This window comes from Rhinolophus hipposideros, assembly GCF_964194185.1.
Source record: "Rhinolophus hipposideros genome assembly, chromosome: 13".
NCBI classification, from domain to species: Eukaryota; Metazoa; Chordata; class Mammalia; order Chiroptera; family Rhinolophidae; genus Rhinolophus; species Rhinolophus hipposideros.
This window is the reverse complement of record NC_138059.1, coordinates 115,639-128,977: the sequence shown is the minus strand read 5'-3', so window position 1 is coordinate 128,977 and position 13,339 is coordinate 115,639. Positions and strand designations below refer to the sequence as shown.

Sequence of the window (13,339 nt, the reverse complement as noted above, 5' to 3'; positions counted from 1 at the left end):
AAAAAAAAAAAAAAAAAAAAAAAAAAAACTCAAGTTCAGCTAAGAAAGACTCAGACCACAGGGCAGACTATTGGGACTGGCCACCTTTCTGCACATTCTACTGTGCATGCCCTGAACGCCGGGTGGCCCTGACTACTTGTCACCTGGGCCACTCAAGGCCAAGTAGGCAGACAAAACCTGAGGGATGAAGTGACGCCCCCGTCCTGCCAGCTCACTGGTGACTCACAGTGAGTCCCCCAAGCTGTTCCTCAACGCCCCGGGCACAGCAACCATCAGGGCCCTCGGCATCGCCCCATAGGCCCTGGGGGTGAGGGGAACCCATGTGACCACGCTGACTCCACTGCAGCCTGTCTCCAAGTCTGACAGTTTGTAGCAGGCCTTCTGGGAAATCTGGTAAGCGGAGGTAAACAAGACACTCCCTGGCCCCCGGGTGGGGCTACCAGGAGCCGCTCCTACACGCAGCTGCGGCTAGGGACTGGCTCCGGGTGTCAGTGGGGGGGCATACAGCTGCCAGACAAACAGGCGGGCTCTGGGTGTGGGGAGCAGAGCAAAGGTGATGTCCCTGGGCCCAGGCACCATTTCTGGACTGCTGTCACTGGCCCGCGCTCAGCACATGAACAGCACTGACCAGCCTCTCCAGAGAAGCTGCATGGGGCCCAGGGACCCCTGGTGGCTCTGATGGGGTGCAGTCCAAGGAAAAGGGGCAGCTGAAGAAGGCACAGCTCGGACTTCTACTAGCACTGCCACCCTTGCTGCTGAGGGGTACGGCAGGCAGCTGCCATGAGCTCGGGGCTCTCCACGAGGCCCCAATGGGGACACAGGCTTTACTGAACGGGCCGAAGTCGAACATTCCAGCAAACAGACACTGTGCACTGGGGTCTGCAGCACATTCCAAGTTCACGTCATATAAACGACCCCGTGTGAAGGATTAAGGCTGTGGGTTTACCGATCACACGAGGCGAGCGGTCTACCCCACGTGAGTCTTCTGATGCTGAGTGAGCCTTGAGCTCCGGTTAAAGGCTTTGCCACACTCATTACATTTATAAGGTTTCTCTCCAGTGTGAATTCTTTGATGTATAATTAGATGTGAGCGCCATCTGAATATTTTCTCACATTCACTACATCTGTGTAGTTTCTTTACGGTGTTGACTTTTTTACGGCTCACTTGGGTAGGACCTCCCAGGGTATTCCCATACTCGTGATACCACTGGGCTCGTGTGTGTATCCTCTGGTGCTCGATGAGATATGAGCTCCGACTGAAGGCTTTCCCACACTCACCACACCCGTACGGCTTCACTCCGGCATGGATTATCTGGTGCTGGAAAAGGGTAGAGTTCTGGCTGAAGGCCTTCCCACACTCACCACATTTGTAGGGCCTCTCCCCCGTGTGGACCCGCTGGTGAATGGTGAGCTGCGTGCTCATGCTGAACGCCTTCCCACACTCCAGGCAGCCGTATGGCTTCTCTCCCTTATGGATCCTCTGGTGGTAGATGAGGCTGGAGCTCTGGCTAAAGGCTTTCCCACAATCACCACACGCATAGGGCTTCTCTCCAGTGTGGATCCTCTGGTGCTGAATCAGGTGTGAGCCCTGGACAAAGCCTTTCCCACATTCCTCACATTTAAATGGTTTTTCTCCAGTGTGAGTTCTCTGGTGGCGAATAAGCCGTGAGCTACAGCCGAAGGCTTTCGCACACTTGTTGCACTTGTAAGGCTTCTCTCCAGTGTGAGTCAGCTGGTGCTGACTGAGGCGGGAGACCCACCTGAAGGCCTTCCCACACTCGTTACACTTAAACGGTTTTTCGGTTGCATGAGTTCTCGGGTGGGCGAGGCTGGTGCTGCCCAGGGTTCTTGGGACTGGGGGGTTCCCTGCTGTGTGCACGCGCTGGTGCTGTGCAAGCGTGGAGCTCTGGCTGAAGGCCTTCCCGCATTCCCGGCACGGGTAGGGCCTCTCTCCAGTGTGCGTCCGCTGGTGTCTGACCAGCTGGGACTGCTGGCTGAAGGCCTTCCCACACTCGCGGCAGCCATAGGGCCTCTCTCCTGTGTGGACCCTCTGATGGTGGATGAGGCTGGAGCTCTGACCAAAGGCCTTCCCACACTCATCACACCTGTAGGGCTTCTCCCCTGTGTGAGTACGCTGATGCTGAATGAGTTTGGAGCTCAGGCGAAAGGCTTTTCCACACTCAATGCACTTGAACGGCTTCTCTCCGGTGTGGATTCTCTGGTGCTGATTGAGCTGTGAGCACAACCGGAAGGCTTTCCCACACTCCTCACACTCGTGAGGCTTCTCTCCACGGCAGGTCCCTCGGTGTTTTCCCTGCAGGCAATCGGGTAACGTTTTCTGGCACTCTTGACATCGGTTAGGTTTCTTCTGTGTGTTAATTTCCTGAGGCAGAGCAACAGCCGACGTGGACCCAAACGTCCTGCCGCACACATCACATCTTCGGGACACTGCCTCTGCAGTGCCCCCCTGGCGTCTATCCAGCTGACTTCCCAGCTCGCCATGTCCCTGCATATCCTCCTCGGCCAAAGTCTTCCTGGGGGCCACCATCCCCATGTTCAAGCGGTACTTCTTGAAGAGGGAGCTAGACTCACTCTCTGTCCAGACCTCAGAATCTGAGGTGTCACCAGAGCCGGGACTCCGAGGACAAGCCCGTGGGGCAATTCTGAACATCGTTGCAGGGGATTCTGATTGTAGAGTGTCTGCATCCTCTCGGGCCTGCTCACCCTCAGTACTAATCGTAGAACCTGAAACAAACAGGCAGGGCAACACTCCTTATCTCCTGTGCTCAGTGGAAAGACAATGGCCTGGGGTGGGGTGGGGTGGGGGTGGGGTCATCCCTGGGAACTGCCTCCCAGGACACCCCACATGGAAAGGCACTATGAGAAATTGACACTTTTGACAATTTTCAAAATTTGGTTCCATTCAAATTTCTGCTTTACGCATTCCTACAAATATTGTGTGCTTGGCAGAGAGCTCAGAGCCACCCTCCCTCGAGGACATGACATCTGCAGACAGGTTCATCCTATGGGATGGGGAATGGGGTGAGGAAAAACCCAGAAAGTGAGCTTGAGAGAGCGGGAAGTTTAGCGAGAAGGCATTAGGTTGAGTGGGTGGAGGCCACCATATCCAGAGGTGGGCAGTGAGAATGAAAGGTTGATTTCAAAGTACGAAAAGAGGGATGGGCACTGTGCTGTCCGCTGGCTGGGCTTCTGAGCAGGACCCCTGGCCTGAGCTCAGCTCCCTCCAGATGCCAACAAGCCCTTCCCCGCAACTCGCAGCGGACTGTGCCTCTTGCCAGTCTGCCCCTCAGCTTCTGAGTGGCCACACCCACTGGCCCACATAGACTTCTTCCCTTGGGCTTCTGGGGGGTCTTCCTACCCCTGCGTGTCCCCAACAAGGCCTTCCTTGTGTCCACTTTCCCTATGGACTTTCCAAGTAACCATCAGTCTCCTCCCCACTCTGCAATCCCAGTTAGCATTTCTGCGTAAGTCAGACCCCATCATCCCTGATCACATCCAGGGCACAAGCAGGACACCAGCCCACACTGAAGGCAGGCCCTCGCACCTATCAGTCCTGGCGTGTGTGAGGAAGAGCCTGCCGTGCACTGGGCACTGTGCACAGGACAGTTCCCGCTCGTTCTTCCACTAGACTTCACGACAACCCAGATATGGGGTATGGGGCTCAGAGAGGCTAAGTAACTCACTCACAGTCACACAGCTAATGAGAGATTTGGGAATGGGCCAAAGTCTGTTCCCCCAAACACACACCCGTGTGATGGCTCTGTGCCCTTACGATGTGGGACACCTCCCACCTGGTTCTCACCATCTTTCTGCACAAACACAATCTCACAAAGCTGCTCACCAGGCGCAAGCAGCCACATGGAGTTGAATCGCTCGGCCCAACCTGGGCCACCCTCTGTTAAGACTGGGAGCTTGGACGCAGAGGCCCCCCCCATGGATGGCCACAGAAGCAGGTGGGAACACCTCACTGCCGAACCAGCCACGAGCCCCAGGCTTCCTGCTGCACACAGAGCCAAGTGGCCACAGCACAGCTGTAGGACAAGGCCAGCACAAACCTGCCGGCTGCTCCGAGCAGCCTCCCTCAGGCTCCTGGAACCCAGTGCGTAAGGAGCAGTTACAGGACAAAGGTCCCACCTCCCTGTATGCCATGCCCGGCAGGAATGGCTTGCCCCACGCTCCCTCCCTGCCGGCACACAGCATAGCCCATCTCTTCCTATCCCAGCTGCCAGTGGCGGCCTCCTCTGACAAAGACCCTCTCCTCACCCTTGATCAAGGCCACATGCCTAGGATGACCCCAGGTGCCCTTAAAGTTCCTATCTGAGAAAACACAAGGCTTCCAGGATCTGCTTGTTCCAGCCACGCCTGAGAACAGGCCGTTGCGCAACCTGTGGGGGCATAGGGCCCAACTTCCACAAGCACCGGTCAGCAAGCCCAGGTGTTGTCACACGACCCAGCCTCCCACTGCTGGCATCCATCACCCCCGACGTGTGCCGAGCCCCTTAGCCCCAAACGGGTGAAACCTGAGTCAGCCCTCGGGGAACTCTCCCATTGCACCAATCACGCTGGCTGTAACACTTCCCATGGAGCCCTTGGGCACTGTGATGAAGCCCAGAGGGCTGGGCGCTCTGGGGACCATGGTGACGGTGATGGAGGCACAGCTGCAGGCCCTGCCCTCTTTTGCCACTCCGGGTCAATCCTGGGGTACCTGCTGCACCAGCCGGCAAAATCATATCTCCAGGTGTTTGCATTTTCCTGACATGTCCCACAAAAGCTCAGGCACAAGGCTGTGCCCTGCCCTGCCCGACGCTCAGGCCAGTGAACGGCTCCAGGTCTCACCTGCAGAGACCACTCACAGCACATAAGCCGCTGAACTAAGGGACTGCCAACTTGAACTCGCTTGTCTGCCAGGGCACCCTCTCTGAAAGGTCTCCTCCACCTTGGCAATATTTAACTGGGGGCTGGGTTTCAGCTGGGCCAGTCAATACCTTAACTCCTTTCCAGGAGAGATCATAAAACGGGCAAAACAGAAGGCAGGACCTTCAGTTCTGGAGGCAAGCGCACTGGGGGCTGGGCTCAAGGTTCCCGACACCCTGCACACAGCTGCAGCGCCTCCCGCACATGGCGTGTGAACAGGGTCAGACACTCAGTGGCCTGTTTTGAGGACGCCTCTGGACCCTTCCAGAAAAGAAAAGCACAAGCATTTACTGTCACAGCTCTGGTTCTCCTACTTGATTCCACGCAGCCCTAGAGACGCGTTTGGGGACAGGCCCTGTCCTGGGCAGTGACTGGGACATGGCAGCTGGGGGGAATGGGGGTAATGGGATTTTCTCCCTATGGTGAAGAAGCAAGCAAGCCCACCTCCCTGAATCAACTGGGTCATGTGTCTGCTGGAGAGGCGCAGACAGGCCAGAGGCGTAGGCACCCGACAGGAGCCCGCAGGGAGCCAACACCACGAGGAGCTGGGTGCCCGTTATGGGCCGACGGGCCGATTGTGCACCAAAAAGGTGTGAAGCTCCAGCTCCAGGAGCTCAGAATACAGGCTTGTTTATAATCAGGACCACTGCGCTGGAGTTAGTTAAGATGAGGTCACACCAATCAGGGAGGGCCCTCATCCAATCTGACTGGTGTCCTGGGAAAGACAGACCCACAGGAAGAAGGCACTATGACAGCAGAGGAACGGAAGGAAGCGGCCAGAAGCCAAGGAAACCCCAGGCCACCAGAAGCTGGACGGGTTTCAGAGGGGACACGAGCCTGCTGAAGACTTGGTTTCGGACCTCTGGCTATAGGACTAAGATAGTCATCTCTGCGGACTCAGGCCTCCAGTGTGTGGTGCTGTCACAGCAGCCCAGGAGCCTGACCTGAGAGGCTGGGAGTGTGATTGTCTTGGTGACGGAGAAGGTGCTCGGCACCAAGCTTACCGCTTCCCTTGCACCATGTTTGTGCCTCAGCTTAGGAAGATTGTTGGCAAAATTAGAAACTGAACAAAATGTGGCTCTAAAAACAGACTCCCTTTTGCCATAATGCACAGGTGTTTTGCGTCCTTACTTCTCTGCAGTTCAGTCTCTCCCCAGTCAGCCTGCAACTTGTCTCTGCTCCATCCACAGGCCCCGCCGCGAGGCCCTGCGCTCCGCCTTCAACTCCCACCCTCAGCCCTCACTGGGCACAGGATCTATGGCACAGAGTCAAGCCTCACCTGTCTGGGGGGTCCTTGGTGCCTCTCTCCCTTCCGCTCCCTGCAGGTCGATGACCCACGGCTCCTGCCCCTGCTCCAGCCGGGAGATCAGCTCAGGCTTGAAGACCAGCAATCCTGCTGTCGAGGTGGCAAACAAGGGTACCACACTGGCATGGCTAGGGATGCAACCCAGGGCTCAGCGCCCCGGCTTCCAGGAGTAAAGGGGTGGGGGCGGCGGGGGCACAGGACAGCTGCCCAAGGGGGCACCCGGGCCTCTCCGTCTGCGCAGTCCAGCTGCTGAGGCAGGACAGCGAAGGAAGCTGCAACTTCCAGCCCATCCCTGTGTGCCGCAAGGCCAGGATCCCCAGGGGACTCTGTCACCAAAGAGTCCGCAAAGAATAGGCTGCTGTACTCCCAGAAGAGAAAAGCCAGGCACTGCCAGCACGTCTGTCTGTTCAGAGGGCAGACATGCTCCAAGAGATAGGGGTGGTTAAGAAACAAGACAAAACCAACAAAAATCAACAAGAAACGGACTTTAAATCTCAAGTCACTAGGATCCAATTCTCACCCGGCTGCCCCCAGCCTCACGTCCTTGCACAAAGCCCTGGAGACTAGGGAATGGTGGAGACCTGTGGGTGCCCACCTGGCACCCACCTTCCGAGGCCACCAGCCCCATGCCATGGGGCAGCAGTGTGGTGTGCTCCCAGCCTATCCAGGGGCCCCGTGGTTGGAGCGTCCCTCAGGTTTCTGGCCAAGGGGGTAAGGGAGGGCAGAGATCCCAGGTAGAAGGCCTCAGGTGTGGGCAGGACCCCACACTCAACAGGAAACACGTGTTACCTCCAAGCACATGTGGGACATTGCCAGAGAAACAAAGGCCGTCATGGGACAGTGCACACGCCACCATAGTATGCGCCCAACCAAAATGCCACAGGTAGCTGAAAACTATCAGGGGTTAGGGATTAAGTAACCAATCACCAAGTGGCAACTAGGACGCAGCTAAAGCGGGACCTAAAGAATTTTACATTTTTAAACACATTTACTAGAAATAAGAAAGGTAAAACACAAACGAAAAATATTCAAGGGACAGGAGTCTATAAAATAGAGAACAAAGACCCCCACAAAAAAAGTTGAGCAAAACCAAAAGCTGGTTTTGAAAAGAATATAATATTCCTACAGCAAAACCGATCATAGCCAAAACAGCGAAAAAAACACTGTCAAAATGTAAGCAAGGGAAACAACACGAGCATAATAGAGACTTATCAGAGTACTGTGAACAAATACATGCTAGAAAAACTGAAAATCTAAATGAATAAGTCAACTTTTAATAAAACTAGAAATGAGAAAAGTAGCACAAGAAATTCACAAATTGGACAGACCCTCACGGACTACAGAAATATAAGTGTTGGAGCAAGACCTTCCTTCCCTAAGGGCCCAAGGCCCAGATGCTGTTACAGGTGAATTTTACCCAAAACTTAAGAGTTCAATTAATTCCATCTATACGAATTCTTCTAGAAGTTAAAAAAGATAGCAAAGAAGCTATTTCTAACTTGGATTCTATGTCTTACAAGTCAATCTATTAGCCCAGACAAAAAGGAGTCTCTATGGACCCCGGAAGTCCACCTACCCTGTGAGGATTAAACCACGTGACGTGATTCAAAGCTGAGCCTGCCTGTCTCACCATGACCCCTCCCTGACCCACAAAGATGCACAGACCCAAGGCCTCCATTTAGCCTGAGAGAGCCATGACCACACGGCCTCTGACAGAGGCCCGGCTAGTTAGGTGCTGACCGAGGATGCAGGCAGGAGGGGGCCCGAGGTACAGCCTCACCTAGTCCGGCCACACTGCTGTGGTTCTCCAGCATCACCTCCTTGTAGAGAGCCCTCTGGCCAGGGTCCAGACACTGCCACTCCTCCCGCGAGAAGTGTACAGCCACATCACCAAACGTCACAGCTTCCTGAAAGAACACACACCAGCACCCCAGGGACCCCTGGGTGCCAGCCCCATTCTGGCGCTGCCTCATGGCATGTCTCAGGCACATACGTGCACCACAGGGCTGGGCGAGACAGTCCCCAGGCCCCTTTGGCTCTAAAGTCAAGAGGGGTGGTGCGGTATGGAGGAGGTGGAAGGACCCAGACCACGGTGATTTGCAACCCTCCCCTCAGATGGGACCCAGTCTGGGTAGGGGTTTGCTCACTGCCTTGGGAACAGGCACACCTGAGCCTGGGAAGGGCCACAGGATCTAGGCCCAGGCACGGGGGGCAGGGTGGGTGCCAAGGAGGAAGCATGGCCCTCACAGGACCCTGGGGATGGAGGCTGTCAGACTCCTACCATGAGGCTGGGTGGATGCGCATCCATGTGTCCTGGCTGAGACCTGTGGGCAGTTATGAAAAGGGTCAGAGGTCAGGATGCTTGAGGTCCCACCCCTGGCATCTAGACTAATCCAGCGGGTATTATGTTCTCCGATTCTTTACCTCCACCCCCAGGTGTTTTCTGGGGGGGACATGGGGTGGGGCCAGAGTGGCCACAGTCCCTGGGCATCTGCGCCCGAGGCCTCCCTCATCCTTCAGAGCCTGTGGCGTTTGTGAACCACTCCACAACACCTAGGCGTGGTTGCCACATGTAGCGGGGGCTCAGCTAAGCAGGGGTGGAGGAGTGAGCAAACCACACGGACTCTCGCCTTCATGCAGCACAGTTTAGTGGGAAAAAGTTCAACAGCCACACAAATCAATGCCAAATACAACCATGATGGCAATGAGGCAACCCTGGCTCGGGCTGATGGGTCACTTCTCGGAGGAGCTAACTAGGCCACGGTGATGGACACGGGGAGGCACTCCAGGCAGCAAGGGCCTGCGCAAGGCAGGGGCCGGTGGGGCAGGCGGGGAAGCCCGGTGACTGGAGGCTGCACGACAGGGGCCTGACACTGCAGCGCGGGCCACGGCCGTGGATGTAGGAATCCCTCCCCCTGCTCTCCCTGGTAGGTCGGAGTGACCAGCGGGCTTCCTAGTGGAGCTTCGGCCTCGCAGAGCGGCTCGCGCCGTGCGCACGGCGAGGCGGCCGGGGAAGCAGTGACCGCTGTCGGGCGGGCCCCCACCTGGGCCTCGTCGGAGTGCCGCGGCCGGCGCGGGATCCTGGGTCCCCAGCAGCGACGGGCAGGCCCCGAGCGGCTGCCGGCATTCCCCAGGCGGCCGTCCTACCCCGCCCAAGGCACAGCCCTTTTGGCCACTGTCACTAAGGGGCAGTCAGTGAGAGAAAAGGGGGGCCGGGAAGGGCTGGTCCCGCCGGCAGGAGAGTCAAGGGGCCCCCAAGGACAGGGTGGAGGGAGGCCGCCAGGCGGCCGGGCCTGCGGACTCCGCCACACGCCTGCCCCCTCCGCCAGCCAACGCAACCGCGGCTCCACCAGCTTCCCCGCCAGGCGCGCACGGCCTCGCCGAGTCGCCCTGGCCACCCGAGCTTCCCCGCGGGAAAGCCCCGGGAGCGCCGGGTCCGCACTGCCGGAGGCGGGAAGACGCGGGGGTCGACTGCGGCAGCTCCGCCTATAGGCGCCGCCGCCGTCGGGCCGACTCACCGTCCCCGAGGACCGCCGGAGGCTCCAAATGCGCGACGACGCCGGAAACGGGCCTGGACGCCCGCGCCCGCTCCGTCACGCAGACTTCCGGCCGCTCTGGGCGGCTCGGAGTCTCCGCCGTCTCTGTGGTTCCCAGGTCAGCCACGTGAGCCTCGGAGAAGGGGCGGGGCCAGAGCCAGAAGGGAAGCTCAGAGTCCAGGGAGGGCGGAGCAGGAGTCGGGGGGGGGGGGGCGGGGGGGGCGGCGCCACGTCTTTACTGGGTTGGGGCCCGATCCCATGGAGGGCGGGGCCGGAGGCCGGGGAGGGATGGGGCCGGATCCGGGCTGCGCACCTGTGTGCCTGGGTAGTCGGGGCCCTGGAGGCCAAAGGGCGGCGTGGACCCCGGTGAATCTGGCGGTGAGCCAGAGGGTCGCCCAGGCTGGGACCCGCGCAACGCCGATCACCAGCCGGGGGGCGGTGATCCCCCCAGTAGATCTGTGCCTGGCTTTCCTACAGTACAAGGCACCCGCTGGACACGTTCAAGGTACCAGGACTGCGGAGACGTCGGACCCAGGCCGTGCCCCCGGTTGGAGGGGGGTTGGGAGGAACGTCCAGCTGTGGGGTTGAGTGTCAGAGTAGCATTGTGGAAACCGCAGGTGTTCTCCGGGTGACAGGGCCTGTGCCACAGAGGCTTCCTCATCACCAGTCCTGGGCCCACCTCCTGCCGTTCCTGACTCCTGTCTGGTATGCGCCTTTTCTCCTACTCGAATCTGAGACCCTCAAGGCAGAGCCTGTGATGTTTCTGTCCTGCCTCTCTCTTCTGTGCTCAAAACAGACCACAAGTTCTCGATAGATAGAAACTTGTTTGAAAGACCGACTAACCTCTGGGACAGCAAGCTTATTTTTTTTTAAAGGAAAATAAAAGCTGAAAAAGGTTTCCAGAAATGAAACAGATTTCCTTCACTCAGAATGGAGGTTCAAACTTAACAGGGATGGAGCCTAAATATGGAAAAACATGGCTGAAATGGGATTCAGAGATGCACCTTTTACAAAAGTCACTTTACCAAACATCACTAATAATTTTGGGTTCTATTCCAAGAGGAAAGCTGTTTCCCATTAGTGTCCATTTGAACACTGCAAGTTGAAAAACGTCAGAGCTCACATCCTTTACGATAGCTACTATTAAAAAAATAAAAACAGAAAACAACAAGTGTCAGCAAGCATGTGTTGAAATTGGAACTCTCTTTCACTGTTGATGGGAATGTAATGGTGCAGCCACTGTGAAAAACAATATGGGTCCGGCCCGGAGGCTCAGGAGGTTGGAGCTCCTGCTCCTAACTCCGAAGGCTGCCCGTTTGATTCCCACATGGGCCGGTGGGCTCTCAACTACAAGGTTGCCTGTTCAATTCCTCCACTCCTGCAAGGAATGATGCAACTTGCACCACCTTGCAACTAAGATTGAACACGGCACCTAGAGCTGAGCTGCCTCCCGGATGGCTCAGTTGGTTGGAGCACAGGCTCTCAACCACAAGGTTGCCAGTTCGACTCCCGCAAGGCACGGTGGGCTGCGCCCCCTGCAACTAGCAATGGCAACTGGACCTGGAGCTGAGCTGCGCCCTCCACAACTAAGACTGAAAGGACAACAACTTGAAGCTGAACAGCACCCTCCACAATTAAGATTGAAAGGACAACAACTTGACTTGGAAAAAAGTCCTCGAAGCACACACTGTTTCCCAATAAAGTCCTGTTCCTCTTCCCCAATAAAATCTTTTTTTTTTTTTTAAGTTTAATGTATTTTAATAGCAAACTTACAGGAACAGCACAGAAGACAGACAACATTAAAAACATGTACTTGCATGTAGGACAACTCAGTTAGAAAAGTATAGCGAATGGATGGAATCTACTGTATGATAAAAATGCTACAAACACCATTTAGTTGCCATCAATAAGAAATTTACTTGTTTTAAAAAAATCCAAATGCTGGCATTGTCCAGAAAAATTTAACAGGTTTATTTATAATTGTTATAAAGTTGAACTGCTGAAACTTGTTCACTGAAACTTTTGACTTGCATTAATGCTTTGTCCCCGCATTTATATTAAAAATTCACACACAAATGAAAATGGAAAAACTGCCAATACCTGATTTCTGTCCCCTATTTTTCCACTTGCAATCATATACTTAGGTACCTTTTGACCCCATGGAAAAAAAAATAACTAACATTCAGAACTACCAATAACAGGAAGAAGAGAAATTTTTTTTTTTTTAAAGAATGAAATGTTTCCCATCATAGTGGATTCTTAAGCACGTTCTCCACGTATGCGGCGTGCTAGCTGGATGTCTTTTGGCATAATTGTTACACGTTTGGCATGGATAGCACACAGGTTGGTATCTTCAAAAAGGCCAACCAGATCGGCCTCACTTGCCTCCTGCAAAGCACCAATAGCTGCACTCTGAAAGCGCAGATCTGTTTTGAAGTCCTGAGCAATTTCTCGCACCAGACGCTGGAAGGGAAGTTTGCGAATCAGAAGTTCAGTGGACTTCTGATAACGTCTAATTTCACGGAGTGCCACGGTACCAGGCCTGTAACGATGAGGTTTCTTCACCCCTCCAGTAGAGGGCGCACTCTTGCGAGCGGCTTTTGTAGCCAGCTGCTTCCTGGGTGCTTTACCACCGGTAGATTTGCGGGCAGTCTGCTTTGTAGGAGCCATGGTACAGAGACCTCCTTACTTACCCCCCTTCTCCTTCGGCTGGAGCTCGGCGAGCTAGAGGCGGCGCTGGAGTTAGAGAGCGACGGCGGCGCGGCGGCGGCTGCGAACACAATTCCCCAATAAAATCTTTAAAAAAAAAAAAAAAAAAAAATTCTGGGCCTGCCCAGTGTCTCCAGTGGTCAGAGCCTGGTTCTCCTAAGGCTGAGATCTCTGGTTGGATTCCCACATGAGCCCGTGAGCTGCGCCCTCTATTGCTAAGATTATGAACAACAGCTCTCCCTGGAGTTGGGCTGCTCTGAGCATCCGGAGGTGAGCGTGTGCGGCCATAGGTAGATGTAGGCTGCTGTGGGCTACGTGTGCTGCCAGGAGTGGCCGGTGGCTAGCGTGAGCGGCCGGCAGCCGGCGAGAGCCACTGTGAGCTGCTGTGAGCGACAGACTGCCTCAGCAGGGGGGAGGGTGAGGCTCATAACAGCAGTGTGGGCCAGGGAGCTGTGCCCTACACAACTAGACTGAGAACAATGGCTTGAACCAGAGTTGGGGGAAGGGGCAGGTGGAAAAAGGGGAAAAAGAAAAAAAGCAAAGGTAAAAAATGAAATTCTATCCCACGTTACACCATGGATGAACCTTGAGGACATTATGCTAAGTAGAATAAGTCAAAAGGGCAATACTGTATGATTCCACTTATATGAAGTATCTGGAACAGTCAAAATTATAGAGACAGAAAGTAGAATGGTGGTTGCCAGAGGCTGGGAGGGGGTGAATGGGGAGTTATTGTTTAATGGGGACAGAGTTTCAGTTTTGCAAGATGAAAAGAATTCTGGAAATGATTGGTGGGGATGGTTGCACAACAATGTGGATTTACTTAGTACCATCAAACTGTACACTTGAAGTG

General features: G+C 55.3%; 2 protein-coding genes across 9 annotated transcripts; both read right to left on the bottom strand.

Annotated features, from left to right (window-relative positions):
• Nucleotides 1–34: 34 nt before the first annotated feature.
• Nucleotides 35–9,871, bottom strand: ZNF7 (zinc finger protein 7). 8 transcript variants are annotated; one of them, XM_081070629.1, is made up of 5 exons: nucleotides 9,760–9,871; nucleotides 8,523–8,565; nucleotides 8,022–8,181; nucleotides 6,215–6,331; nucleotides 35–2,745 (listed from the first exon to the last, which is right to left on the bottom strand). In XM_081070629.1, the coding sequence occupies exons 2-5, from the start codon at nucleotides 8,547–8,549 to the stop codon at nucleotides 968–970; spliced, it is 2,082 nt and encodes a 693-aa protein (XP_080926755.1). In that variant the 5' UTR covers nucleotides 8,550–8,565; nucleotides 9,760–9,871; the 3' UTR covers nucleotides 35–967. The 8 variants fall into 8 exon arrangements, with proteins under 8 accessions (XP_080926755.1, XP_080926756.1, XP_080926750.1 ...); XM_081070630.1 differs by having other exon boundaries at nucleotides 8,022–8,148; XM_081070624.1 differs by lacking the exon at nucleotides 9,760–9,871 and adding an exon at nucleotides 9,286–9,689.
• Nucleotides 9,872–11,733: 1,862 nt separating this feature from the next.
• LOC308506644 (histone H3.3A-like) lies at nucleotides 11,734–12,447 on the bottom strand (the record flags this gene model as incomplete). Its single annotated transcript, XM_081070368.1, has 1 exon — nucleotides 11,734–12,447. The coding sequence occupies one exon, from the start codon at nucleotides 12,445–12,447 to the stop codon at nucleotides 12,037–12,039; it is 411 nt and encodes a 136-aa protein (XP_080926494.1). The 3' UTR covers nucleotides 11,734–12,036.
• Nucleotides 12,448–13,339: the final 892 nt, after the last annotated feature.

What these genes read in the sequence shown, in the direction of transcription:
- ZNF7 (XM_081070624.1), bottom strand. Translation starts at nt 9,368, where the DNA reads ATGCCGGCAGCCGCTCGGGGCCTGCCCGTCGCTGCTGGGGACCCAGGA. An exon ending in GGCACTCCGACGAGGCCCAG is followed by an intron (nt 8,566 to 9,285) that starts GTGGGGGCCCGC and finishes AACTGCCCACAG; the next exon opens with GTCTCAGCCAGGACACATGG. An exon ending in ACCAAGGACCCCCCAGACAG is followed by an intron (nt 2,746 to 6,214) that starts GTGAGGCTTGAC and finishes TGTTTGTTTCAG; the next exon opens with GTTCTACGATTAGTACTGAG.